Genomic DNA, 25745 nt, shown 5'->3' with positions numbered 1-25745 from the left:
TTTTTTTTTTTTAATTTTTATATATTTATTTATTTTTGGCTGCATTGGGTCTTCGTTGCTGCACTCGGGATTTCTCTAGTTGCGACGAGTGGGGGCTACTCTTCATTGTGGTGCGCGGGCTTCTCATTGTGGAGCACGGGGTCTCGGTGCACGGGCTTCAGTAGTTGTGGCTTGCAGGCTGCAGAGTGCAGGCTCAGCAGTTGTGGCACACGGGCTCAGCTACTCCGCGGCATGTGGGATCTTCCTGGACCAGGGCTCGAACCCGTGTCCCCTGCATTGGCAGGCGGATTCTTAACCACTGCGCCACCAGATAAGTCCCATGAGTCCTTAACCTAGGTTAAATCCCTCATGTAATAGAGTCCCATAGCACTATGCAGGGTATTACATTTTTTTTTTAACCTGCTCAGAATAATTTTTAAAGATTTTCTGTTTGGGGGAGACAAACACAAAACACTATATATATATATATATATATATATATAGTGCATGTAAGAGAAAAAATTATTTTAAAACATGATTTTTATTTTTTACTTTGCCTTATGTTTTAAAATTTTTCATTGCATTTGTTTTTCAACTAGGTAATACATTTACATGCTTCAAGATCCAGAAGCCACCCAAGGGTGTACAGTGAAAAGCCTCCCTCTCTAGTGTATTCAGTCGCTTGCCTATCTTTTTACCCAGAAGTTAGCCTGCTCTATACCCTGTTTTGCTCCTTGCTTTTTTGTTTTCTTATATCTTGGAAATCCTTCCACTGAGTATATGTAGACCTGCCCCATCAAACAAAAATCTACTTCGTTGAGGTATATTTTACATTCAGTAAAATTTACATTTTAAAAAATGTGCCGGTCTTATGTCTGACCATTTGTATTCACTCATGTAAGCACATTCCAGTCACGATATAGAATATTTCCATCCACCAGCAAATTTTCTCCTGCCCCTTTGCAGTCAATCCGCCCTACCCCAGAAAGTCACTTATCTCGGTTCTATCACCATAGATCAGTTTTGTCTCTTCTAGATTTGCACATCAGTGGAATCATACAGTGTGTGCTCTTTTGTGTCTGGTTTCCGTTTCTCACCATTATGTCTGTGAGATTCATTCAGGTTGTGGGTAGCAGTAATTCACTTCTTTTGATTTCTGAGTCTGGTCCCGTTGCATGATGGACAAGTTTATCCATTCTCCTGAATTAACAGAGTTAAAGTCGAATGGAACCAGCAGTCGGGGAGGTAGGGAAGCAGACTTGGTCCTGGCCCCAAGGTGTTTACAGCCCAAAAAAGGGATCAGCTGCTGAGGAAAACATCCCTGGTGGAAGGTAGAGAGTGCTGGGGCCAGGAGCTGGAGAGTGCCGGGGGAATTACAGGAGCGCCCAGGAAGGAAGGATGCTTTCCTATTGTGAGGGTAGGGGCAGCAGGTTTCCTGGTTGAGGGGTATCTGAAGATGGAGGAGATATTTCTGGATTTGGAGTCAGTAGGCTTTACAAAGGCCCGGGGGTTGGGAGAGGCGAGGCCTGGCTCCCTGTTGTCTAGGGCATGTGGTAGAATGTGTATTGGGACCACGATGGGAAGGGTGGGCTGAGTGAGGCCTAAGCCAGGGCCCTTAGTCCCGTGTGAGGGGCTTGACTTGGGCTAGAGGACAAGAGGACCCCTGAGTGCTGTTTGAACGGGGAAGGGACCTATGCTCACTTTACTGAGGCTGGAGTCTGGGGAGGAGGGGGCTGGAGTCCCTTATGGGAAGGTCTTCTGGCCCGTGGGGTGGAGGGAGCCATTTGGTGGGGCCCGGGCCGAGGAACGGGGTGGGATGAGAAGGGGCTGGGCTGCTGCTTCCAGGGCCTAGGTATCACCCTCCTCATTCCCCAGATGCCACTGAGCACTGGTCCCTCTGCTGTCCTTTGAGCCTCATGCCACCCTGCTGTGAAGGCAGTCCTGTCCCCATGATGCAGAGGAGCACATGAGGCTCCAGAGAGGGAAAGGAGCTGGGCTAAAGGGTTACAGGGAGTCTGTGCGGGGCAGACCTCTCCATCCCAGGGCGCTGGGGAGAGTGTTAACTACATGGTCCCAGCTCTGGCTGCACCTCTGATTTGTTATGGGACCTCAGGCCAGTCTTTTTCCCTCTGGGAGCCTCAGTTTTTCCTTCTTGCAGATTAGTGGTTTACATACAGTGATCCCTAAAACCAGAGGTTTCCGCAGAGGTGAGCTGGGGGAAGGGGCAGGGCAGACTGGGCCGTCATCCCTCTTCCAACCAGCGCGGCTCAGGGAGGCAGGAGGGATAGCAACGTGAGCTCTGGAGTTGGATGGCCTGGGTTTGAGTCCTGGCTGTGTGACCTGGGTCATTCTCTTCTTTATGCTTGTTTCCTCACTTTTAAGACGGAGATCATAATGATTGTACGCGCCCTTCAGTACATGAGGCAAGGTGTGGATGGCACTTAGCACAGGACTGGCACAGTAAGCGATCAATACACGTTAGTGAGGGTTTTCTTGCTGTTATGTTTTGTGCCACGTGGACCATTTCCTCTGAATGCAGGACATCGAGGGCTCTGCTGTTGGTGCCCGTGATGGCGCTCTGCCCGCTCAGCCTGGCCTCTTATTTCTTAGAGTAGCTGCTGTTCCCTGCAGACCCAGGTCCAGGGAAGTTGGGGACTGTCACTCAGTTCTTGGACTCTCCTACCCTCCCAGGCCTGAGGCTTCCCGCCACCTCCAGGCTCCAGGCTCCGGGTGCCAGCTCTGGCTGTGGGCCAGGAGGGGGATGAAACTCTCATCCAGGGATGAAAGGCTGGTGGGCCTGGGCTGGGCTAATAAACCGCCCCACCCTCGCTGGGAGGACCTCTGGGCACCCGTGTAAACTGAGTCATGGGGGACAAGGGGGTGAGTCATCCGCTTGTGAGTGGGAGCCAGATGGGCAGAGTTGTCTGCGTGGGGCCCTGGGCTACACTCCACAGAGCCACACCCTCAGCTCCCCTCGAGTAGCCAGCGGGCCCCTGGCCCAGGACAGAGGGCGCAGGGCCGGCCTGCTGAGGGGCAGTGGCCTGGAGGCTGGACTCTCGGTGTGCACGTGTGTGCCTGTGTGTGCGGGCATGAGTGTGTGTGGTGTCAGGGCCGGGGGCAGGCAGACAGGAAAGGGAGGCTCTGACGCAGGGATGGGGGGGCGGGAAAGGATTGGTCTTTGGAAAGGAGTCAAAACCCTCCAGAGGAAGATTTTGGCGGGAACGCCTCGCTGCCCTCTCCTGCCCTCTGTGGGTTTGGCTGATTTTTTTTCTGCAGGAGCCAGCTTTCTCCCTTTAGCCTCGGAGGAGCCAGGGTCCCGTGGGTGACCTGCCTGTCCTCTAAGGTTCCCAGGGGCCTGAGTTGGGACGTGAGGATAAAGGGTCCCCAGAGACCACTTCAGACTTCACCCCAGGGAGGTCTCTGGCCCCTGGGGCCAGAGGTGCTCAGGGAGAGGGGGGAGCACCCTGCCGTAGGGGTGTGCACAGCGCTCGGGCGTTGTGGAGAGCCTCCGGAGCATTTCCAGCCTTGACTGTGGCCTTTACTTACCCCCTTTCGGCTCAGTTTACTCCTCAGTAAAACGAGGGCTGTGAGGACCAAAAGGGGTGAATGCGTACAAACTGCTTAGAGTAGTGTCTGGAACAGAGCAGGTCTGCATGTGTGTTTGTTCTTGCTATCTGAGCCTCAGTTTTCTCATCTGAAAAATGGGTAAGGGGGGGAAAATGCCTGAGGTGCCCCTTGTCCAGCCGTCGCTCTGGTTCCAGTCTCTGCCTCTATTCCCTAGGAAGCTGCCCCGATGCCCTGCCACCCTGCCCAACTCTGTCCCTCTGTCCAGCCTGGGGGGTTTTCAAGCCCTACTAGGAGGCCAGTAATCAAGGAAAGGTAGGTTTCTGGGCTAGGTGCCCTCAGGTTACTCCTCAGCACCTGGGGGATGCGCGTCAGAGAAACGGGGAGTTTCCCTCCTCAGATGAATCAGCTGTGTGACCCAAGCCTGGTCTCTGCCAGGGCCCCTCCCAGTGGGCGGGAGTGGGGTGCAGTTGCTGGGAAAATCCCCCAAACCTCGCCAAAGCTCTGGCTGAAGCTTTCTCCCGACTCAGCTGTTTCCTGTCCTCCCCGATTCAGCCCCTCACCCTAGCCGGAATCAGGAGGTGGGTAGAGATTCTCCCCATTCACAGGCTATCCCCTCTGGAGCCTCCTGCCTGGGGGCTGGGGTTCGCGGTGCATGCGAGCGGGAGTAGATGCGGTGCAGGTGTCCTCCTTTTCCTGGCTCAGTCATCCTTCTGTGGTTTTATAAAAGGGAGCAGAGCACAGCGGCTTGTCCAAATTTATCCAGCCTGGCCTACCCCGGGTCAGGGCTGCTCCCTGATGCCTGTATGGGAACGGGCCAGACAAACAGGACACAATTCCCTGCCAGCCTGAGTGGGTGTGTCTTGGGAGCTCTTGCCCTGGCAGGGGAGCAGTCCCCGCTGTAGGCCCGGGAGATCCTTCCTGCTCAGTAGGCTTAGTCACTCTACTCTCTGGGCCTCAGTTTCTCCAACAGTAAAATGGGAATCTTAGTCTTGGCCCAGCCTCTCTCTCAGGTGGTTTTGAGGGCCGAACCTGTGTGCTTTCCAAATCAGATCCTAAGTCCTTGCTGGATCTCAATTACCTCGGCAGCCCCCCTCCCCACAGCACTTTCACATAGTGGGGGGCTCAACAGTGCACTGGGTGCTGTGGAGCTGAATGACCGGGATTCAAATATTGAACTCTGTAACCTTGAAACAATTACTGAACCACTCTGGGCTTCAGTTTCCTCTTCTGCAAAATGGCAATAATAGTAGAGCTGGGTGAGGCTTAGATAACGTAGGTACACACTTAGCACAGTGCCTTGCTCTTGTTATGAATGGAATGAGGAAACTGAGGCCCAGAGACAGAGGGCAACTTTCATTCAGTCACTCAGTTATTCAATCATGTTTATTTGGCACTTATGCTAAGCCAGGTACTATGCTGGATGCTGAGGACACGCTGGGGGATAAAGCGCAGCCACTGTCCTTGAGGGGCTTCCGATGCGCCGATGAGAGACACAGGTGCGTGTGCGTTACGGGAGCCTGGGGTGTGCATGGCTGGGGGAGGGGGAACCTCTTGAGTGGATGACACCTGAGCATGTGCATCTGAGATCTGGAGTCAGCCAGGGAAGCGGGTGAGGGTCAGGTATACCAGGCAGAGGCAACAGCATGAGAATAGGCACAAAAATGAGGAGGCTAGCGGGTGTGCAGGAAAAACACAGGCAGCTCATGGTTCTGGACCCAGAAGCAGTGAAGCAGGGAGTGGAGGAGATGAGGCTGCAGGCAGTGGCAGGGGATGGACTTGAGTCACTCATTCATTCATTCAATAATTTATGAAAAGGTTGCTCTGGCCACAAACTGTGCTAGGCCCTCTGGGGACAGGGCTGAGATTTAGGCATTGTTCTGCCTTCACTGAGCATAGTCTGGGCACGTGGCTTAGGGGCCAGCAGCGGGAGAGAGACATTAATCCAGTGGTTACATAAGTAACCCCTCGATCCTCACTGCAAGGCAGGTGTTCAAGCAGAAGGAAGAGCCTGAGGCCCAGGGCTGCGTGCCAGGGGTGAAGGGAGGAGAGCCAGTTGGCTCCGGGCTGGGGGGCGGGGGTGAGCAGGGGCAGAAAGGGACGCCTGAGGGAAGCTGGGGCAGCTGGGGGCGGGGGCTAGGCCATAACGGGCTCAGGAGAGGGGACTCTAAGTTGCCGGCTGTGGGGAGCCACAGAAGGGCTTTGAGTAGCAGATGGACACAGGCCGCTCTGCAGGACAGCTGGCAGTGGGGGGAGGGAGGGGGAATGGGGCAGAAGAGGCAAGTTGTAATGGTTTGGGAGAGAGAGTGAGGAAGGGGCTAAAGCAGGACCATGACGATGGAGGACAGGCGCTAAGTGTGTGAAATGGCTACTTATGGAAGAACCAGGTGGTGTTGACACCACTTGGGCATCTTTGTGGGACCCACAAGGGCCTGGCCAGGATCCTCCCAAGCCTTGGCCCCATTTGGGTAAGTGCAAGGCACTGACAGTCTGAGGGGCACCAGGCTTTGACCTGGAGACCACCCAACCCTGGGAACTTCCCAGGGCTGGGCTGAAGGGGACTCAGCCCCGGGTGCGGAGGAGGCTGGGGAGGGGGCCGAGCCAGCATCTTATGACTCACCTACTTCCACCCAGTCAGCCTGGTGGCATCTCCGCTCCCCTGCTCCAAATTCCAATTTGATGAGGCTGCTGGAGGCTGAGTCAGCTCCAGCACGGCACGAGAGCAGCGTCCCAAGGGGCTCCCTGCCAGGAGCCGCCAGCCAAGCCCAGGGCCCTCCCAGAAGCTATAGCAGCCTCAGCTGAGCGGTATGGCCCAGGGAGGTCATGTTGAGTGAATGTGCCTGCTGGGTTGCAAAAAGCTAACTGCAGGTGAGGCCAGGGACGCCACTCTGCCTGAGGAGAACTGGGGTGCAAGTCTCAACTCTGCCCAACTCACTGCATGACCCTGAGGGATCATCTCTCTCCCCTCTTGGCCTCAATTTTCTTGACCATAAATTGGGCCCAAATCTCCTCCTGTTAGGTTGCGAGAATTAAATAATCCATATGGAAGTGATGTGCAAACAGTCCAGTGGCCTCTGTGATGGTCAGGGAGGCGGGAGAGGTGAGTAGAAATGGGAGGACTTCCAAGGCTCCCTGAGGTTGTGCAGGTTGTTCACTGCACAAGGATATCCAGCCTAGGCGGCTGAAACCCAACCCATCCTCTGTTCACCAGACCATGTGCCCCGGCCTAGAACTGCCAGGACCAAGGAGGTACCTTTCTCTAGTGGGCACAAATATACCCTCTGAGCTAGCAGTAGCCCCTCAGACTTTGCTGGGCCAAATCTTTGAATTTATGGGAAGTCACTGAGAAACTAATTCTGATTCTTGGGATGGAGGGGAAACAGGGCCGGCTTTGCAGAGGCTCTCAGAGAGGCTCCAGCCTTGGCTGTGAGGCATATCTTACTACTGGAGGCAGTCGGGGGGGCCCAGTCAGAACAGAAGGGCAGTCTCTCCTGGCCCTGCCTCTCTCCAGCAACCAAAGCAGGTAACCACCAACACAGTGTCTTCAAAAACACTCAAGACACAGACCCAAGCTGGGTTTTATTGAAATGCCAGGAGCAGGCATGTGACAAGGTAGCTGAAGAAAGGAGGAAGGTGGTGTGGGCTATGAGATGGCAGGGAGGGGCAGGCCCCGTATCCATGGCCCTGGCAGCCCCTGTCTCTGCCAGGAGCTGAGTGGAACAATCACCCACCCACCCCCAACAAAATGGCATGCTCAGGCCTGCAGGGCCTCTGCCCGCTGGACTGTGAAGGCCCCAAGGAGAGGGAGTGGAAGCACTAGGTTTTCTCTCCTGTGAGGGAGGAAGAGAAGGGGAGGATGCAGGAGGAGGGGGAGGTACAGCCAAAACTGAGGGTGTGGCCAAGGAAGGCTCTCCTGCTGGTGTCCGCGCCCAGCCTGTAGTCCTGGGTGACCAAGGGGCGCAGCAGCAAATAGAGAGGCTGAAGGTCTGGCACTCAGGGAGCCCGAGCCTCCAGCCAGTGGGGACTTGAGTCAGCCCTGAACACAGGACAGAAGTTCAAAGGGTTCGTAGATGCAGGCAGTTCCCGAGTGACCCAGTCCTCAGAGCTGGGGACGCTCAGCCTCCTTGGGACAAGGAGGGGGAAGACAGACAGGAGGATCCATCCCTAGCAGGGGCGGCAGAGGGTGGTCTCCCCCATTTGGCCCCACTAGGTCAGTTCCACATTGTTGGCACGGTCCAGCACACGGGAACCACGGGTGCTGCCCCCAAGCTGGAAACGGCTCTCATAGAGAGTGGGGCAGAGGTGCCAGCGGTTGGCCCGGTAGATGCCCAGGTAGGTGTAGACGTCAGGTTTGTAGGTGAGCAGACACTTAACGCCTGCTGCACGGATGGCTGCATCTGCTTCCAGTACACCCAAGCGGTCCGTGAAGTCGTCTGTATAAACACAGATGACCTGCCGCCCACCCTCCTTGGCCCGTGGGCTCACCTTGGCCACCTGAAGCCGGCCCTCGACCACGGCTCGAGCAATGCCAGCCCAGGCGTGGTCCAGCTTGAAGCCAGGTGCCAGGTGTATCAGCCATTTGCCAGAGAGCACCTGGTGGGTGATGGCCAACTGGCGCAGGGTACCTGGCGTGATGGGCCGCCCGCTGGTCTGCAGAGCCTCCCAGGCTACCTGCAGGCCCTGCACATCACCCGAGTTGGGGACATAGCCCTGCCCGTATGCTGCAATCCAGCCCACGGGCTCAGAGTTGGGCGAGCCAGGGTCCCCGTAGCGGGTAACTTGGGATGGTGGGTACTTGGCCAACCAGGCATCCAGCTCTGTGGCAGGTGTGGTGCGGGCGTCAAACACCAGCCAGGGGTCCATGTCAGCTGCCATGGCCTCTGCAGCCAGGTGCTCAGCAGTGAAGCCATCTTCACGACCACCTGGAGAGTCCTCGTCCTCCAGCTCCTCACCTGGTTCCATCCTGCCGTAGGGAACTGAGTTAGGGCAGGTCCACGACAGACCCAACTTGCTGGGCCCTAGTGGGTGCCAGACACTGAATTAACTGTGTGGCCTGGGGCAAAACTTAATGTCGCTGTGCCTCAGTTGCCTCATCTTTACAATGGATAACAACTGTTCCTGTCTCAAACAGCTGTAGAGAATTAAATGCCTGAAGTGGAACAAAAGCTGTGAAGATGTTGTTAATGTTATTACTACTCTCCCTGACCTACAGACGAGGAAACCGAAACTCAGAGAGACTGGACTCACCCAAGGTCACACCTGCAGTGAGTGACAGGGCCGAAATGTGAATTCAGGCGTGGGAACCTCCCGGCCCTGCCAGAGGATGGCAGCTTTCCCTGGCGCCGGGAGTTAATGGAGGAAGGCAAAGCACACGTTCGCGCAGCACCGCGGCAGGCCCCATGGCGCCAGGCCTCCAGGTGGGCGTTATCCAGCCCATTTAACGACGAGGACACTGAGGCCAGAGACGGCAGTGACCGATCCGAGGCCAACGGGACGGTGTCCGGACTCGAACCCACAGTCGATAGAACCTGCAGGAGGGCCAGCCTCCCGCCCCGCCGCGCCCGCCGCCATTAGCGCCCACGGCCCTAGCTGCGCCCCCGCCCCGCCCCGCCCTACCCCTTCCCGCCGCCCGGGGTCACCTCCGGCCTTCGCTGCGCTCGGCGCCGGCCCAGCCCCGGGCCCGGCTCCGCTCCTGCCTGGGATCTGCGCCGCCGCCGCCGCGCCCCGCCCCCGCCACGGCTGCCGCCGCCGCCGCCGCCATCTTAGCGCCCCGCCGCTTCAACAACAACTTTATAGACAAGCGCAGCACAGGGAGGGGCCGGGGGAAGGGGCGGGGCAGTAGGGGGCGGGGCAGTAGGGGCGGGGCAGTAGGGGCGGGGCAGTCAGGGAACGCGAGGAGAGGCGGGCCTGCGGGGGGCGGGGCTAACGCTCTCTCTTCTGGCCTTGGGGGCGAGCGGGAGTGGCGGTCCAGTCCGCGACAGACGCGCACCGCCTGGGAGGCTCTAAGGCGAGGGCGCTCGGGCCCTGCGGCGGTGTCGTGACCGGCGGCGCTAGGACCCTGTGGGCAGCGGCGGGGGCGGAGCGGGCGGCACCAGGACCCGGGGGAACCGCGGCGGGCGGGCGACGAGCAGGCCCGTGGGCCGGGAGGCTGCGGGCGGCGGCGCTGGGCCCGGCGCGGCGAGAGAGGCCCCGAGATGCCGAGCAAGAAGAAGAAGTACAACGCGCGGTTCCCGCCGGTGAGCACGTGGCCAGGCCCCGGAGGAGCGGGCCGGGCTCTCGGGAGGCTCCGGCCCAGGCCCGGCTAGGGAGTAGGGCGCATCGCGATGTTCGGGGGCCCGGACGCCCCGCCCCCTTCCGTGCCCTCTCAGCGTCGGTGTCCCCCGCCCCCTTTCTCCTGGGATGCTCCCTTTCTCTCCCCCCACTTAAGCACCCCTTCCGGGACGGAGGCGACGGGGTCCGAGCTCTCTACCCCCTCCCCAGGCACGGATCAAGAAGATCATGCAGACGGATGAAGAGATTGGGAAGGTGGCGGCGGCTGTGCCTGTCATCATCTGTATCCTGTTGGGGGCTGGTCGGATTGAGGGAGGTGGGGGAGGCCGGCAGCCCGGGGTCGCTTTGTGTGGGCTGGTACACCACCGGGCGTTCTCCTTGACCCCCCTGAGCTCGGGCGCTCGAGCTTTTCCTGGAGTCACTGTTGAAGAAGGCCTGCCAAGTGACCCAGTCCCGAAACGCCAAGACCATGACCACGTCCCACCTGTGAGTGGCTCTGCTCTGGGAGGGCCCGGTTGGGGTCCTCTTCCAGGAGTTCACACGCTTAGGAGAGGCTGTGCCCTGATAGTGCGGGAGGTAGGAGGTGCTGGGAGATCAGCAAGGCCTCAAAGACTAGTGGGTTTGAACTTGGGAGGAGGGGTTGAGTGTTCTAGCAAAGGGGGGGATGGTTGGGATTGAAATTTTCCAGGCTCCATTCCCCTGACATCCAGAGAGCCCCTTGCTGAGGGTGCAGATGGCTGTGCCCCACCTGAGTGCCATCCCCTCCCCACCTCTTCCAGGAAGCAGTGCATTGAGCTGGAGCAGCAATTTGACTTCTTGAAGGACCTGGTGGCATCTGTGCCTGACATGCAGGGGGACGGGGAAGAAAATCACATGGATGGGGACAAGGGTCCCCGCAGGTGGGGAGCCAGGGTCCAGTGTCCAGGTGGGGAAGGCCAAGGCCCTTGGGGTTGGGGGTGGCTGGCGGGTGGCAAAGGAGGGGAGAGACCTCTGGGCAGATGCACTATACCTTCCTGAAGGGGCCGGAAGCCAGGGAGCAGCAACCGGAAGAATGGTGGGATGGGAAGCAAGGGCAAGGACAAGAAGCTGTCGGGCACAGACTCGGAGCAGGAGGTGAGTGCGGCCCCAGCCCTCCGTCCTGCCCCGCAGGGCAGCCTTGCATCCGGCCAGGCCAAGCTGGCTGGAGGCCTGGTCCCAACCTCACCTGTGAGCTTTTCGTTTTGGTTTGTTTGCTTGTAAATTGGGGCTACGGAGGTCCATCTCCTATTTCTGCTTTCCAGTGATGAGCCCATGCCTTTCTGGTCATTTCTCATTCCTGCCTTATTCGCAGGATGAGTCTGAGGATACAGATACTGACGGCGAAGAGGAGACACCACAGGCCCCACCCCAGGCCAGCCACCCCCCTGTCCACTTTCAGAGGTAAGCAGTTCAGTGGCACCAAGAGAGGGCTAGCCGACCCCAAGGCTGACTTGTCCCTCCTGGCCTCCCTGGCCACTTGGTTCTGTTGGTTGTAGCAAATTTCAGGGATAGGAGGGGAGGAACTGAGGAGACCTTAAAGGCTGAATACTGTGCTCTCAGAAGGTCCCCTCCCCCTGGGTGAGGCTGTGTGACCTGCCCTGGATCCTTCCCCTTTCTCGGCTTGGCTCCGTGTTGGTACAGAGGGCGCTGGGCTCCAGAGCTGCCTGTGTGGAGGACCGGGTGGGGCTGAGTGGGCAGGAAACTGCACCAGAGAGTGGCCTGATCTTCCTTTCCTGCTTTCTGCCCTGCAGCCCCCCGACACCCTTCATGCCCTTCACCTCGTCTCTGCCTCTACCCCCAGCACCCCCAGGCCCCTCAGCACCTGACGCAGAGGATGAAGAGGATTATGACTCCTAGCGCCCTCTGCCCCCCAGGCCCCACCCCCTTTTAGTTGGTTTTAGTTGCTCTGGGGGGAGAGAGAAGTTAGAGCTGTTCTTAAATTTATTAATAAAACAACAATAAAAGGGAGCACCAGTGTCTGTCCCAGCTTGTGTCCAGCGCTTTGTGGCCTCCTTCCTGTCCATCCACCTCCTTCCCCACGCTGAGCTGGGGCCAGGAGCCGTGGTGGTCTGGACAGCAGCTGACTGAAGGGAGGGGCCGGAGGCCACGGTTCTGCCAGAGCAGGACCGGGGGGCTGATGGAAGGAAGGCGGATCAGAGTGGCAGAGGGCCTGAGCCAGCTGGTGCCGGTCATGCTGGGAGACAACCTGTCTCATTGTGCTGTGTGAGCCTGGGCAGGTTTCTGCCCTTCTGTGAGTGGCCTCTTCTTGTCTGTCTAATGGAGACCATTCTGCTCACTCTGGGCTGCTGCAAAGGGACAGACGGGACAGGAAACGGCAACACTCTTGTAAACAAGAGCTTGGGCCAGTTGCCTTGCAGGGCGTGTGGGGAGGGGCAGTGGGAGCAGAGGTACGTGGGGTTGTGGCGGCCTTGAAGGCTGGCTTGTGAGCGAGCAGGCTATGACCCTGAGCAGACCCTGGAGCTGCGGGCGCGAGGTAGATGTGTGTCTTCAGGGAGCAGTGGCTTGGTGAGGCGGGCGGGGAGGCATGGCGTGCTGTCGGGAATCCTGGACGCTGATGACTGACTGCATCAGGGGCAGGGGATCCTCAAGGACTCCCAGGTTTCTTTGGGTGGGGCTGGGGGAGAATAGGAAGAAGAGGGTTAGCAAGATCTCGAGTTTGGCTGTGATGGGTTTGGGGTGCCTGTGAGGCCACTGAGGAGAGGAGTGGAGTGGGCGCTTGGACATAGGGGGCTAAAGACAGGTGTGTGAACCTTGAGCATCGGGGAGAGGGGAGGGCTGGGGCAGACCACCAAAATAGACTGAAGAGCAGCCAGCCCAAGGGCCCCCCAGGAGCCACTGCGGTGCCCACCCAGGGGCATGTGGGAGGAGGGAGAACTCAGCTGTCGGATGCCTCAGTGGCTTGGGGGTTGTGGACGGGACAGCGAGGTGAGAAACTTGGAGGTGAGTGGAAGCAACACTCAGAACCGTGGAGGGGAGGTGGGAGAGGGCAGTGGCTCAGAGTGAGGACGGAGGAACGGATTGGGGTTTATTTATTTATTTTAATTTTATTTTTTTGCGGTATGCGGGCCTCTCACCGTTGCGGCCTCTCCCGCTGCGGAGCACAGGCTCGGGACGCGCAGGCCCAGCAGCCATGGCTCATGGGCCCAGGCGCTCCACGGCATGCAGGATCTTCCCGGACCGGGGCACGAACCCGTGTCCCCTGCATTGGCAGGCGGACTCACAACCACTGCGCCACCAGGGAAGCCCCGGGGGGGTTATTTTTTAAGATGGCAGAAATGCAGACTGAAGGGGCTGAAGGGATGGGAGGGGGGACTGATGGAGTGAGGTGGGGTTGCCCGAAGCCAACCCCAGCCTAACTGGGGAGAGGGGTTGAGTAGGTTTTGGTGGGGGACTGAGGTATTCGGTTTTTATCTGATGGCGTATGACTTCTTTGCGAAGTGGGAGGCACCATGGCAGGCCTGGGTGGGCCCAGGGCAGCTGGAGCCTGAGGGCACATGGGTCTTGTCTGCTTCTCATCTGCTCCTGCTCTAGGTGTAAGAAAGGAAAGCCCCCGGTTCCTTTTGGGGAAACATCCCTACTCAGCCTGTGGTGTGTGCAGCTGACTGCACTCCGTGGGGTTGAGGCATGGGAACCGCCAGCCTGGCCAATCAAACAGGCTCTGACCGCCGTGAGTACGTAGGCAGTGTCATGACCCCAGTGGGCAACACACCTGAGCCCTGGGACTTTAGGTGGGACCCTTGGGAAAGGGTTTTGACAAGATCGCCGCTGGCTTCCGCGTGGCTCTGGTGGCAGCAGGGAACCCTCTCAGGAGTCCAGGTGAGGATGACAGTGGCCACACTGGGGTAGCAAGGCTGGCGGAATGGAGGCTGGTGGGTGCTGAAAGCTGCTTCCCACCCCAAAGGGTGATTTTGACTGAGCACAGGGCCAGCACAGCAGTGCCCGGAGGCTCAGAGGCACCATCTTCTGGTAACATCTGATAACCTGGACCCTGATGCCTGTATACCTTGGACTTCCTAGTCACGTGAGCCAATAAAAAAATTTTTCTCCCTAGAAGCCAGCTGGCTTTCTGTTACTTGTAACTAAGAGAGCTCTGGCTGGCAAGGACTGTGCATGGGAGGTGCTTCCTGTTGGCCCCGGAGAGGGAGCAAGCGGTTTTCTCCAGCAGCAAGTTGGGCACAGTCCCAGGGAGGGTGAGCTTCTGGGGTCCACGGAGCCGAAGGCCTGCCAAGCCATGCAAGGCACGTGGGTGGGAGACAAAGAGACCCTGGGAGCCCGTTGCTGGGATCTGTCCAAAAGGTGAGATTTTGCACGGAGAGGGTGGGCGATGGCTGGGGAAGGCGAGGAGGCAAGGGTGCAGGGAGCAGCCTCCCTTCATCCAGGAGGTGCAGGTGGGAGTGAGACGCCCAGGAGCCGCTGCCCTGGGTCTCTGCATCCTCAGCCTGTTGACTCAGTCTTGACAGGGTGCTTATGAGTAGAACCTCATTAGTCCCGGATTCAGATCCTGGCTTCTCCACTTATTAACCTTGAACGAGTTCTCAGCTTCTCTGTCTCAGTTCTCTCATCTGTAAAACGGGGCCTAGTTATTACCTGTGTTAGTCATATGTACTAAACTCTATGTACGAGTTATACCTATTAGTTAGGGTAAAGGGTTAATGTAACAAACTCAATATGTGTAGGTTGAAATACAATAGAAATGTATTTCTTGCCCACGTAAGGTTCATAACGGGTTTTCTCTGCTCAGTGGGCCGTGCTTCTCCAAGAGGGACTTCTGGGCCCAGGCTCCTTCCATCTTGTGGCCCCACCACCCTCAACTCATGGCTTTCAAAGTCACTGCGGAACGGGGAGTCTCAGCCTGCGGAGGTTTTCCTGGGCCAGGGCTGGAAGTGGTCCCATTGCCTCTGTTTACTTTCCCACTGGACCTGTCACAGGGTCCCACCCGAGGGAGGCTGGGGAAGGTGGTCTAGCCAACCTGGGTGACCAGCCAGCTTCTGCCGCAGGACCTCATGGGCCATTGGGAAGGGCCTGACCCAGCCTTTGACGAGTGTTAGGAGTGTGGCCTCCTGAGGCAGAGGGCAGGGGCCCCAGGGAGACAGTGCTTCTGGCGGGGCCTGGCCTCTGGGTGCCTCCTGGGAATGGGAAAAGATGGCTCTGCCCTGCCCTCTGGGTACCACTGGGCACAGGGAGGGGCAGCCTCTCATTACCCCATCTGCAGAGCTCTTCCTGGGAACCAGATGATTGTCATTCTTTATTGTCTGTCCACTGGGGAGCCTTGAGCCTGAATGCCTCAGCCCGGCATCAACTGTGCCCCAGGGTGTAAGTGTGACCAGTGTGTGAAAGAGGGAGCAGCTGTGACCTTCATGTGAAGAGTACAGACCCACCCCTCCCTGCCAAGTGGAAAGCCCCCCCTCCACAGCCCATTTAAGGATCCATTCAACAAACGTTTATTAAGCACCCAACATCATCACCCAGCAGGGAAATGAGTTGCCAGCCACCCACCAGAAGACAGAAACTAAGAAGTCTGGGAATTCCCTGGTGCTCCAATGGTTAGGATTCCACGCTCTCACTGCTGCGGGCCCGGGTTCAATCCCTGGGTGGGGAACAAAAGTAAATAAATTAGATAAATAAACAAAAAGCTCTTTTATTAAATAAATAAAATCTGATACCACCTATGCTAGGGTAGAGGTGGCGACACCAGAACTCACACTGCTGGGGTGAATGGCAGTGGGTGCAACCACCTTAGAAAACGGTTTGGAGGGAAAAAAAGAAGGGACTTTCCTGGTGGCGTGGTGGATAAGACTTCACACTCCCAATGCAGGGGGCCCCGGGTTCGATCCCTGGTCAGGGAACTAGATCCCACATGCATGCCGCAACTAAGAGTTTGCATGCCACAACTAAGGAGCCCTCCTGCTGCAATTAAATGAATATGAATAAATTAAAAAAAAAAGAAGAAAGAGAACGCTTTTGCAGATTCTCATCGAGTCTATCAACATACGCTTCCGTGTGACACGGCGATGCCACTCCTAGGCATACGGCCACCAAAAGACACGTACAAGAATGTTCATAGCCCCCAACTGGAAACAATCCAAATCCGATCAACAAGAGCATGAATAAATAAATGATAGGATAATATATAATAAAACAGAAACACAAAAGAACAAACCACTGTGACACGCAGTATCAGGACGAATCTTATAGACATTATGTTGTGCAAAAGAAACCTAACAAAAGAGTGAGTGCACGCTATGACATAATTCATTTAAATAAAGTTCAGGGACAGGTGAAACTAACCGATGGTGATGGAAGTCAGTGTAACGATTACCTTGGGCTGGGGGCTGATGGGGGTGGTCACTGGGAAGCCTTCTGGAAATGTTCCATAGCTTGAACTGGGTGATGGTTATATATAAAAATATACTAAGCTGCACACTTAACGATACACACACCTTTATGATACAACATAAAAACTTTATTTTATCTACATGTCCATTGAGAACCTACTGCACACCAGATACTATTCCAGGTAGTGGTGATTACACGAAGAAAGCGTTTCTTGGAGTTCGTTTCTGATGGAGAGAGACAGACAATAAAGAAGATAAATAGTATGTCAGATGGCGATAACGTGTACTGGGGAAAAGGAAGCATAATAAAGGAGTGGGGAATCCCAGGCAGGACAGGACGGGTGGCCCCAGCCATTCTATGCAGCGTTCAGGGGAGACTGATAAGGTGAGATTTCAGTAGAAAGCCCTCTTAAGTGAGGAGTGTGCAGGCCACAGGCTATCGGTGGGGAAAGAGCAGAGGGGACAGTGAGAGCAAAGGCCAGGATTGAGATTTGATCCGCTCAGCTTTCCCTGTGGTCTCCCCCAGCTCCCACGTCCTCATCCACCACCCGGGACCCAGATTCAGGAGGCACCAGCCCTGTACTCAGCCCACCTTGGCTAAGGGGTGTCCTTCTGGCATTGACGGCCCCTCAGGGTCCCAGAAGCTTCGTGGAGGGAGAGAAGGTAGTGGTGTGGGCTCCTCCCCGACACCTGCCCCCCGCCCCCCGGGGCTGGCACACCTGGAGTCCCCAGGGGCTGGAGGAGGAGGTGAGGGGGAAGGAGGGAGAGATAAGGGGTGGGAGTGACCTCACCCACCGCCCACTGGCCTGGTGGACTGATCTGCAGCGCTGTGTATCTGAGTGCAGCATGACCCAGCGTTGTATCTGAGTCCACTCTCTCGGAGAGGTGTTCCCATCACCTCCCATTTTACAGAGGAGGAGACTGAGGCTCAGGAAGTGGGACGAGTGCCCCGAGTTTGCTCATTGGCACAGAGATGGGCAGGGGCTTGTACACTGGCCTGCCTAGGGGTCCAGAGTGTGGGGAGGTGGAGTTCTGAGGTCCCCCCATTCCTTCTTGGGTGTGGTAAGCTTGTCTCCAGGACGTGGATGGGGCCAAGTTCCCACTCTTCTAGGCTATAGGAACTGCGGCAAGGGAGTGACACCTGTGATCCAGGTGCTCCACCAGGGTCCTGGTCCCTCCTCTCCTTGGCAGAGTGTTTGGTGAGAGTGGCAGGTAGCTCTGGACTCTCTCAGGGGGTTCCTTGTAGCTGGGGAGTGGGGCAGGACCTGGGCGACACTCACCTCCCATCACCAGAGTGAGCTTTCTTTATTCTGAAATCATGTCCTTCCTATTTTGTGTGCTTGTGTGTATTCAAATGTTATTTTTAGAAATGGAATAAGCGCTAAGATTTCTGCACCCACCCCAGTAATCAGAAAGCTACAAAGGAAAACACAGGATCTCACATGAGACCCGTCAGATTGGCAAGAACAGAAAGTCAGATAAGGGAATTCCCTGGCGGTCCAGTGGTTAGGACTCCACGCTTCCAATGCCAGGGCCAATCCCTGGTCGGCGAACTAAGATCCCACAAGCGCCAAAAAAAAAAAAAAAAGGAAGAAAGATAAAACTGATGGCTGGTGGGGAGGTGGGTACACAGAAGTCAGGTGCTTCTGGCGTGTTTGAAAGGTCAGTATGATGGCTAAGTGACTTCCGGAAGTTCCACTCGTGGGTAAAACCTCTCCCAAAGAGAAAGACATGCCCTAGGCATGGTTAGAAGTGGTGAAGTATTACAGGCTGCCAAGCTGTCTGTCACTGGGGTGCTGCATGGCAGGTAGCAATGTGGACAAAGCTTCAACATATCAGAAAAACAGAAAAATGTAGAACAAGATCTATAGCACAGCAGTTTTTATGGAAAGTCAAAACACAGACAAGCACAGCAATGCCGTATATTTCTGCCATTTATTCTGTGACCTTGGGCCAGTGACTTAAGCTCTCTGTGCTTCAGTTTCCTCATCTGTAAAGTGGCGACAATAATAGCACCTCTTGGGCTTCCCTGGTAGTGCAGTGGTTAAGAATCTGCCTGCCAAGGTAGAGGACACGGGTTCGAGCCCTGGTCGAAGATCCCACATGCTGCGGAGCAACTAAGCCCGTGGGCCACAACTGCTGAGCCTGCGCCCTAGAGCCCGTGAGCCACAGCTACTGAGCCCGCATGCCACAACTACTGAAGCCCACGCACCTAGAACCGGTGCTCTGCAACAAGAGAAGCCACCGCATTGAGAAGCCCCTACTCGCTGCAACTAAAGAAAGCCCGCGTGCAGCAACAAAGACCCAACTCAGCCAAAAATAAAATAAATAAATTTATATATAAAAGAAAATAATAGCACCTCTTTCAGGGACGTATGATGAATAAATGAGACGTGACATATAAAGTGCTTAGCACAGTGCCTAGCACATGGTAAGCACTCAATAAGTGGTGCCTGTAATTGACACAGATGGAAATCAATGCCTGGAAGGCAGACTGGAAGGACATGCTCTAGACGCACAAGAGTGGGGCGCTGTGGGGAGCAAGAATGGGAACGGGGATGGGCTGAAAGGGAAAGTCCATTTTATTTAATTAATGTATCTATTTTGGCCACGCCTCGCGGCTTGCAGGATCTTAGTTCGCCGACCAGGGGTCGAACCTGTGTCCCATGCAGTGGAAGTGCGGAGTCCTAACCACTGGACCACCAAGGAATTCCCAAGCAAAGTCCATTTTAAAGGAAGGCTTTTCAGGACCCTGGTGGTGCCTGAAGTGCTCAAACCAAAGAGATGAACAGCTAAGTCTATGCACTCCATGTTTAAAGCAAAACCAAAAAATATTGTCAATTGTCATCTTCAGAATGGGCCAAACGAATTGATCCTCCTAGACAGTGTCCTATAAGGACAAGTAAACAGTGGCCCTGCAGTGCTCTTGGGGTCATAGGTATTTCCTTCCTTCACTCACTCGACAAATATTTCCTGAGCACCTACTCTGTGCTAGGCACTGCTCTGGGCTCTGGCGAGAAGAGCACAAAAGAAAAAGGTCAACCTGCTCCGATGAACAAATGTGCAAACAACCAGTTTGGGTGGGGGGTGCCAGTGAGGCCGGTGTGCGGAGGCAGCAGCCAGCAGGTATGCAGGGACCCTGGCCATTGGAGTCCTCACCCTTCCTTGTTCCTGTGAGGGGCTGGGGTGCTGCCCTTTTTTCCAGCCACTGATTCTCTCCCACCCCTGCCCTGTGCCCAGGGCTGGTTTCACTTTCCCCTTCCCCTAAATTCTCTGAGTTTTGTTTCTGTCTGTGGGTTCCCCGCCCCCGCGCACCACCTTTGTCTGAAGTTACATCTGAAGTAGCAGGGAAGCCAAACAGTTTCGGGGCGGGGGACGGAGGATGAGGTAGGGGCCGGGGCCTCCATTGCTCCCCCAAAGGCCCCACTTCATCACTTACCTGGTCCCATCTCCCCGTCAGGATCCACCTCCCTACCATATTCCAGGGAGCAGAGCCCTCACCCCCACCAAGGAGTCTGGGCTCCGGGCGACACTCCTTGTATGTATTTTGTATTTTGGCACCACCCCTTACCAGCCTTGTGGCTTTGAGCAGATAACCCCACCTCTCTGTGCCTCAGTTTCCTTAGTATAAAATGGGCCTCATAAAAGCGTTGTTAACAGAGATATTTATAGAGATCTGCTGACCACCTGCTTAGTGCCAGGCTGTGCTAGGTGCTGGCCTTAGGCTGTGAGCAAACCAGTTCCTGGTCCCCGTGTACCTGACCCAGTGGAGGCGCGGAGTCCTAACCGCTGGACCGCCAGGGAATTCCCTTAACCAGTTTTAAGTGAACAGTTCAGTGGCACTAAGTACTGCCACGTTGTGCAACCATCACCATTCTCCATCTCCAGAATTTATTTCATCGTCCCAGACTGACACTCTATTCTCATTGAACACCAACTCCCCATTCCCCACTTCCCACAGCCCCTGGTAACCACTGTGCTACTTCCTGTCTCTATGTCATCGACTATTCTAGGCATCGTATATAAGTGGAATCATACAATATTTATCCATATGTGTCTGGTTTATTTCACTTAGCATAAAGTCTTCAAGGTTCATCCATGTTGTAGCATGTGTTAGAATTTCTTTTTAAGGTTGAACACTAGTCTATTAATGTATATACCATATTTTGTTGATTCATTCATCCCTCCACGGACATTTGGGTTGTTTCCTACTTTTTTTTTTTTTTTTTTTTTTTTGTGGTACGTGGGCCTCTCACTGTTGTGGCCTCTCCCGTTGCGGAGCACAGGCTCCGGACGCGCAGGCTCAGCAGCCATGGCTCACGGGCCCAGCCACTCCGCGGCCTGTGGGATCTTCCCGGACCGGGGCACGAACCCGTGTCCCCTGCATCGGCAGGCGGACTCTCAACCACTGCGCCACCAGGGAAGCCCTTGCTTGTCTTTTGAATATATCCTGGGCAAATAAGTTTGACTAACACTGCCAGGGAGAGAGGTGAATTTAGTTCATTCACCCAACAAATATTTATTGAGCACTTTGGTTGTACCAGACCCTGACAGGGGCTGGGACACAGTAGGGGCTTCGTGGAATCTCTGATGAAGTTTCGTAGATGATGCTGGACACAGGCAGTCTTTCTCATCGGGGGAACAACTCAGATGTCTCCACTTGTGGAAAGAAAGTTACACAGTGTACAGATCGAGGCCCCAGGAGGGAGGGATATTCGTCCATGCTGCCCACTGTCCACCTGTGAATGGCTGCAGAAAAGAAGAAATTAACACGTCCCCTCCCCGATGCTGGCCAAGCCACGCAAAGCTAATAGCCTTTTTACTTTACTTCCTCACTTGCTCCCCATCTCTGTTCTATAAAAGAAACTGGCATTCAGACCCCGATAAGATGGTTTTCTGAGCACACTAGCCCGTCATCTTCTCAGTCTGCCGGTGTTGTGAATAAAGTCACTACTCCTTGCCTCAAAGAAACAAAACAAAACAACAACCACCTAAATCAGGGACTTCCCTGGTGGTTCAGTGGTTAAGGCTTTGCCTTCCAATGCAGGGGGTGTGGGTTCGATCCCTGGTCAGGGAGCTAAGATCCCACATGCCTCGCAGCCAAAAACAAACAAACAACCCCCCCCCATAAAACAGAAGCAATATTGTAACAAATTCAATAAAGACTTTAAAAAAAATGGTCCACATCAAAAAAAATCTTAAAAAAAAAAAAAAAAGGCCCTGAATCAGCCCCCATCACTTCCTCCCCTCAAAATCTTCTACTGTGAGGCTACTGTGACAATACAAGATGCGCGGGATATAATAAAGGATAATTTGTCTCCCAATGTCCCTCTAAAATTCCAAAGGAAACTTGTCTCTATGCCCTCAGATGAAGTCGTGACTTTCTGTGCCATGTTTCTCCACAGTGCTGGCCAGTTCCCACCGTGGCTCCGCAGCCTTTCTGGAAGTCTCCTGTACCCTTGATCCACTGGGCTGCCACGACTTCAGGCAGCCCATCTCAAGCTCTCCAGGCAGCTTTCTTGAAACACCTCTCCCCAGATTTGGGATTAGAAGGCAGACCCCAGCCCTAGTCCCTGAGGGGAGTGTTGGGACTCCCTTTCTAAATCAATCTCATCACAAAATTCTCCTTCCAGAATCCACCCTCCCAACCCTTTATAATCTTCAAGTAGACCGGGGGTTTCGCGTGACAAAATGGGTCTTCTAACATCCTCACACACTTTCCATCATGCTTAGGACCAATCCCAGGACCTTCCCGTGGCCACTGGGCCACATGACCCGACTTCCGAGCCCCCAGAGAATTTAAAATGCCATAATATCAAAGAATATTACAGAAACTGACACAGCAGTGTAAAACAGCTATACTCCAATTTAAAAAAAAAGAATGTTACAAATAATTGTATGTCACCCAAAATAAAAACTTAATCAAAGTGAAGGCCTTTTCAGAAAAGTGTGAAACGCCAAAATTGGTACAAAACTATCAAAAACTTCAATAGATCAATAACCAGTAAAGAAGATTATAATCTAAGACTCCAGCGCCAAAGGGTCCCAGTGGAGCCCACCAGACTTTCAAGGAACAGAGAGATGGTCCTTATCTTATACCAGTTGTTCCAGAAAACAGAGAATGAGAAAAGGCTGCCCACTTCCTCAGGTGACTCCCAAACCAGAAAAGAACAGTATCAGAAAAGGAAAAGTGTAGAGCATTTCACTCTGAACACAGATGTTAAATTATGATCTAATAGCATAAAATAGAGAAGAATGCCCCACCTAGGGGTAGGGAAAGGACTTCTTAAGACATCCAGAATGCAAACCCTCATTCAAAACATTTATGGATCTGAGCACATCAAAATTAAGTATTTCGGGCTCCCCTGGTGGCGCAGTGGTTGACAGTCCGCCTGCCGATGCAGGGGACGCAGGTTCGTGCCCCGGTCCGGGAAGATCCCACATGCCGCGGAGTGGCTGGGCCCGTGAGCCATGGCTGCTGAGCCTGCGCGTCCGGAGCCTGTGCTCCGCAACGGGAGAGGACACAGCAGTGAGAGGCCCGAGTACCGCAAAAACAACAACAACAAAAACAAACAAACAAAACAATTAAGTATTTCTGCTCCACAAAGGCCATCAGAGATAATGTTGATAGATAGCTGGTTGCAACCTAGTGAATGAAGAACTCCTGCAAGTTAATAAGAAAAAGCCAAGAAACACAATAGAGAAATGGCCATGAGCAGAAACAAGTACCCCTGAACTGAACTGAACTGAACTGGCCCAAAGGCAAAAAATTAATGAAGATGGGGTCAAAGAAGTAATCAGCACAATTCAGTTAAAATTACAATGAGATACCTTTTTTTTCATTCATTTTATATATACATATATGTATTTTTCTTTTGGCCGCACCGCGTGGCATGTGGAATCTTAGTTCCCTGACCAGGGATCGACGCCGTGCCCCCTGCATCGGGAGCACGGAATCTTAGTCACTGGATCTCCAGGGAAGTCCCTAAAATTTATTTTTTTATTGAAGTGTAGTTGATTTACAATGTTGTGTTAATTTCTGCTGTACAGCAAAGTGACACAGTTATACACATATATACTTTAAAAAAATATTTATTTATTTATTTGGCTGCATCGGTCCTGGTTGTGGCACACGGAATCTTCGTTGCAGCATGCAGGATCTGTTGTTAGGGCGCATGGGCTTCTCTCTAGTTGTGGCACACAGGCTCAGTTGTCCCATGGCACGTGAGATCTTAGTTCCCCCACCAGGGATTGAACCCGCATCCCCTGCATTGGAAGGCAGATTCTTAACCACTAGACCACCAGGGAAGTCCCATATATACATTCTTTCTTGTATTCTTTTCCATTATGGTTTATCCCAGGGAGATACCCTTTTATAACCATCAGGTGAGTAAAAATTCATCAGGTGAATACTGATGTTTGGTGAGGGTGTGGACCGACAGAACTCCTTATCACTTTTGCAGGCATATAAACTGGTACAACTTCTTTTTCAAGCAATCTAAAAAGAGATATACATTTGTTTCAAGATCCCACACTCTCAATCCTTGGTAAATAAGCCCCAGAAATTCTCGTGCAGATGTACAAAGAGGCGTATACGAGGACGTTGACTGCAGTGTCCTGTGTGGAAACAGAAGTTGGGGGCAACGTTGGCATCCAACCTCAGGGGAATGCATAGTAAAGCGTAATGGAAGCAAACTACAGAACTTTAGGCAACAGTCAGAAACAACAGACAGCTTCTCAAAACGTGGCGTTCAGAGAGAAGAGTAAGGAACAAAAATGAGGTCGACAGCATAATACATTTATATAAACTAAAACCACCAATGCATAAACATGATATTAGATACTTCACAGAGCCATTCCTATTTAAGTGAGATGGGAATGAAGAGCAAAGATAAAGGAGAAAAAAATGCTAAACCAAAACAAGAGATTGACCTTGTATCCATTGGTGATTCTCATACACTGTGAAATAAGGAACATAATCAACTCAGCGCCCTGTGCCCGAGGACCAGAAGAGAAATGTGCAAAGGACGCGAACAGGGAATTCACAGAGGAAGCACAAATGGCCCATAAAGATAGGAAAATATACGAATCTCACAAATAATGAAGGGAATGCAAGTTATAGCAACGAGTTCGTATTTTTTCACCTATGAGATTAACAAAGATTTTTTTTTTAATATGGAACGCTTCACAAATTTCCATGTCATCCTTGTACAGGGTCCACGCTGATCTTCTCTGTGTCGTTCCAATTTTAGTATATGTGCTGCTGAAGTGAGCACAGCAAAGATTTCTTTAAATTATACTATGTTTTGCTGGCGAGAGTGTAAACACTGTGGATTGAAATCTATATTGATTGAGCATTTGGGGACAGTGATTAAGCGTTATCAAAATTAAATTGCTGACAGCCAGCAAGTTTGCTTAAAGGAACTTATCTTGCAGAAATACCTCACGTGCAAAGGCGCATTTCCAAGGATGTCACTGCTGCAATGTCTGTCCCAGGGAAGCTAGCAGAAGCTGTGTGCGTGTCTGACAGGAGGAGATGAGTTTAGTACATCATGTCAGACATATGGTGACAACCAGTGTGAAGGCTGAGGTAGCTCTGCATGTACTGACATGGAAAGATAAGCATAATATACTATTAAGCAAAAGAAGTATGATGTCACTTTTGTTGAGAAATTACACACACACACATGCAAAATCACAAGACATTAAAAAGGTCCATGGTTTCAGGTCTGTTTTGGCATCGAAGGCCAAGCATAAGTCAACAGTGCAACGGCTCCCGTGTTCCGAAGCAGGTGCTTGTGGTGGGACCTGCAGGTAGATGGGGCAGATGGATCACACAGGACCTAGTAGGCCATGGTAAGGACTTCTTCTTTTACTCCTCAAGAGATGGGATCCCGGGAATTCCTTGGCAGTCCAGTGGTTGGGAGTCGGCTTTTCCACTGCAGGGGGCCTGGGTTCCATCCCTGGTTGAACTAAGATCCCGCAAGATGTGCGGCGCAGCCAAAAAGAGAGGGGGTGGGAATCCATTGGAGGGTTTTAAACAAAGGCAGGACAGGCTCCAGTCTTAACAGGATCACTCTGGCTGCTGAGTAGAGAACAGACTTGGGGCAAGAGCAGAAGCTGGGCGCAGGGGCTACTGCAGTGATCCGGATGAGAAGGGGTGGGGGCTTGGGGGAGCGTGCTAATGGTGGTGGAGGGGAGAAGTGGCTGGATTCTGTGTGTATTCTGAAGGCGGCACCAGCAGGGTTTGCTAGTGCTTGGGGTGTGGGGTGTGGAGTGTGAAGGAAAGAGAGGAGTCCACAATGACACCAGAATTTTGGCGTGAGCAGCAGGAAGGATGGATGTGGCCTTGACTGAGATGGGGCAGATGGAAAGTCTGAATTTCAACATGTCAAATTAACTAATATGCTTATTCATCATCCAAGTGGAGTTGTCGAATGGGCCATTGGATACGAGTCTGGACTTTGCGGGAGAGGTCAGTCCTGAGATATGTAAACTCGGGCAGACCTGGAAGGTGATAGATGTCTTTTAAGGCCAGCAGACTGGAGGAGCTCACTT

At 53.8% G+C, this 25745-nt stretch overlaps 2 protein-coding genes across 3 annotated transcripts; one reads left to right on the top strand and one right to left on the bottom strand.

Annotated features, from left to right (window-relative positions):
• Positions 1–7113: 7113 nt before the first annotated feature.
• Positions 7114–9311, bottom strand: LOC307189734 (UPF0696 protein C11orf68 homolog). Of its 2 annotated transcripts, XM_079928151.1 has the most exons (3): positions 9183–9311; positions 8791–8995; positions 7114–8506 (listed from the first exon to the last, which is right to left on the bottom strand). In XM_079928151.1, the coding sequence occupies exon 3, from the start codon at positions 8503–8505 to the stop codon at positions 7750–7752; it is 756 nt and encodes a 251-aa protein (XP_079784277.1). In that variant the 5' UTR covers position 8506; positions 8791–8995; positions 9183–9311; the 3' UTR covers positions 7114–7749. The 2 variants fall into 2 exon arrangements, with proteins under 2 accessions (XP_079784277.1, XP_079784276.1); XM_079928150.1 differs by lacking the exon at positions 8791–8995.
• Positions 9312–9562: 251 nt separating this feature from the next.
• On the top strand, positions 9563–11808 carry DRAP1 (DR1 associated protein 1). Its single transcript, XM_079930421.1, has 7 exons — positions 9563–9779; positions 10024–10096; positions 10206–10299; positions 10593–10712; positions 10833–10926; positions 11144–11232; positions 11583–11808. Exons 1-7 carry the CDS (start codon positions 9738–9740, stop codon positions 11686–11688), a joined length of 618 nt encoding a protein of 205 aa, XP_079786547.1. The 5' UTR covers positions 9563–9737; the 3' UTR covers positions 11689–11808.
• The last annotated feature ends 13937 nt before the right edge of the window (positions 11809–25745 follow it).

This window comes from Stenella coeruleoalba (genome assembly GCF_951394435.1).
Source record: "Stenella coeruleoalba genome assembly, chromosome: 8".
NCBI classification, from domain to species: domain Eukaryota; kingdom Metazoa; phylum Chordata; class Mammalia; order Artiodactyla; family Delphinidae; genus Stenella; species Stenella coeruleoalba.
This window is presented reverse-complemented; position numbering and strand designations above follow the sequence as displayed.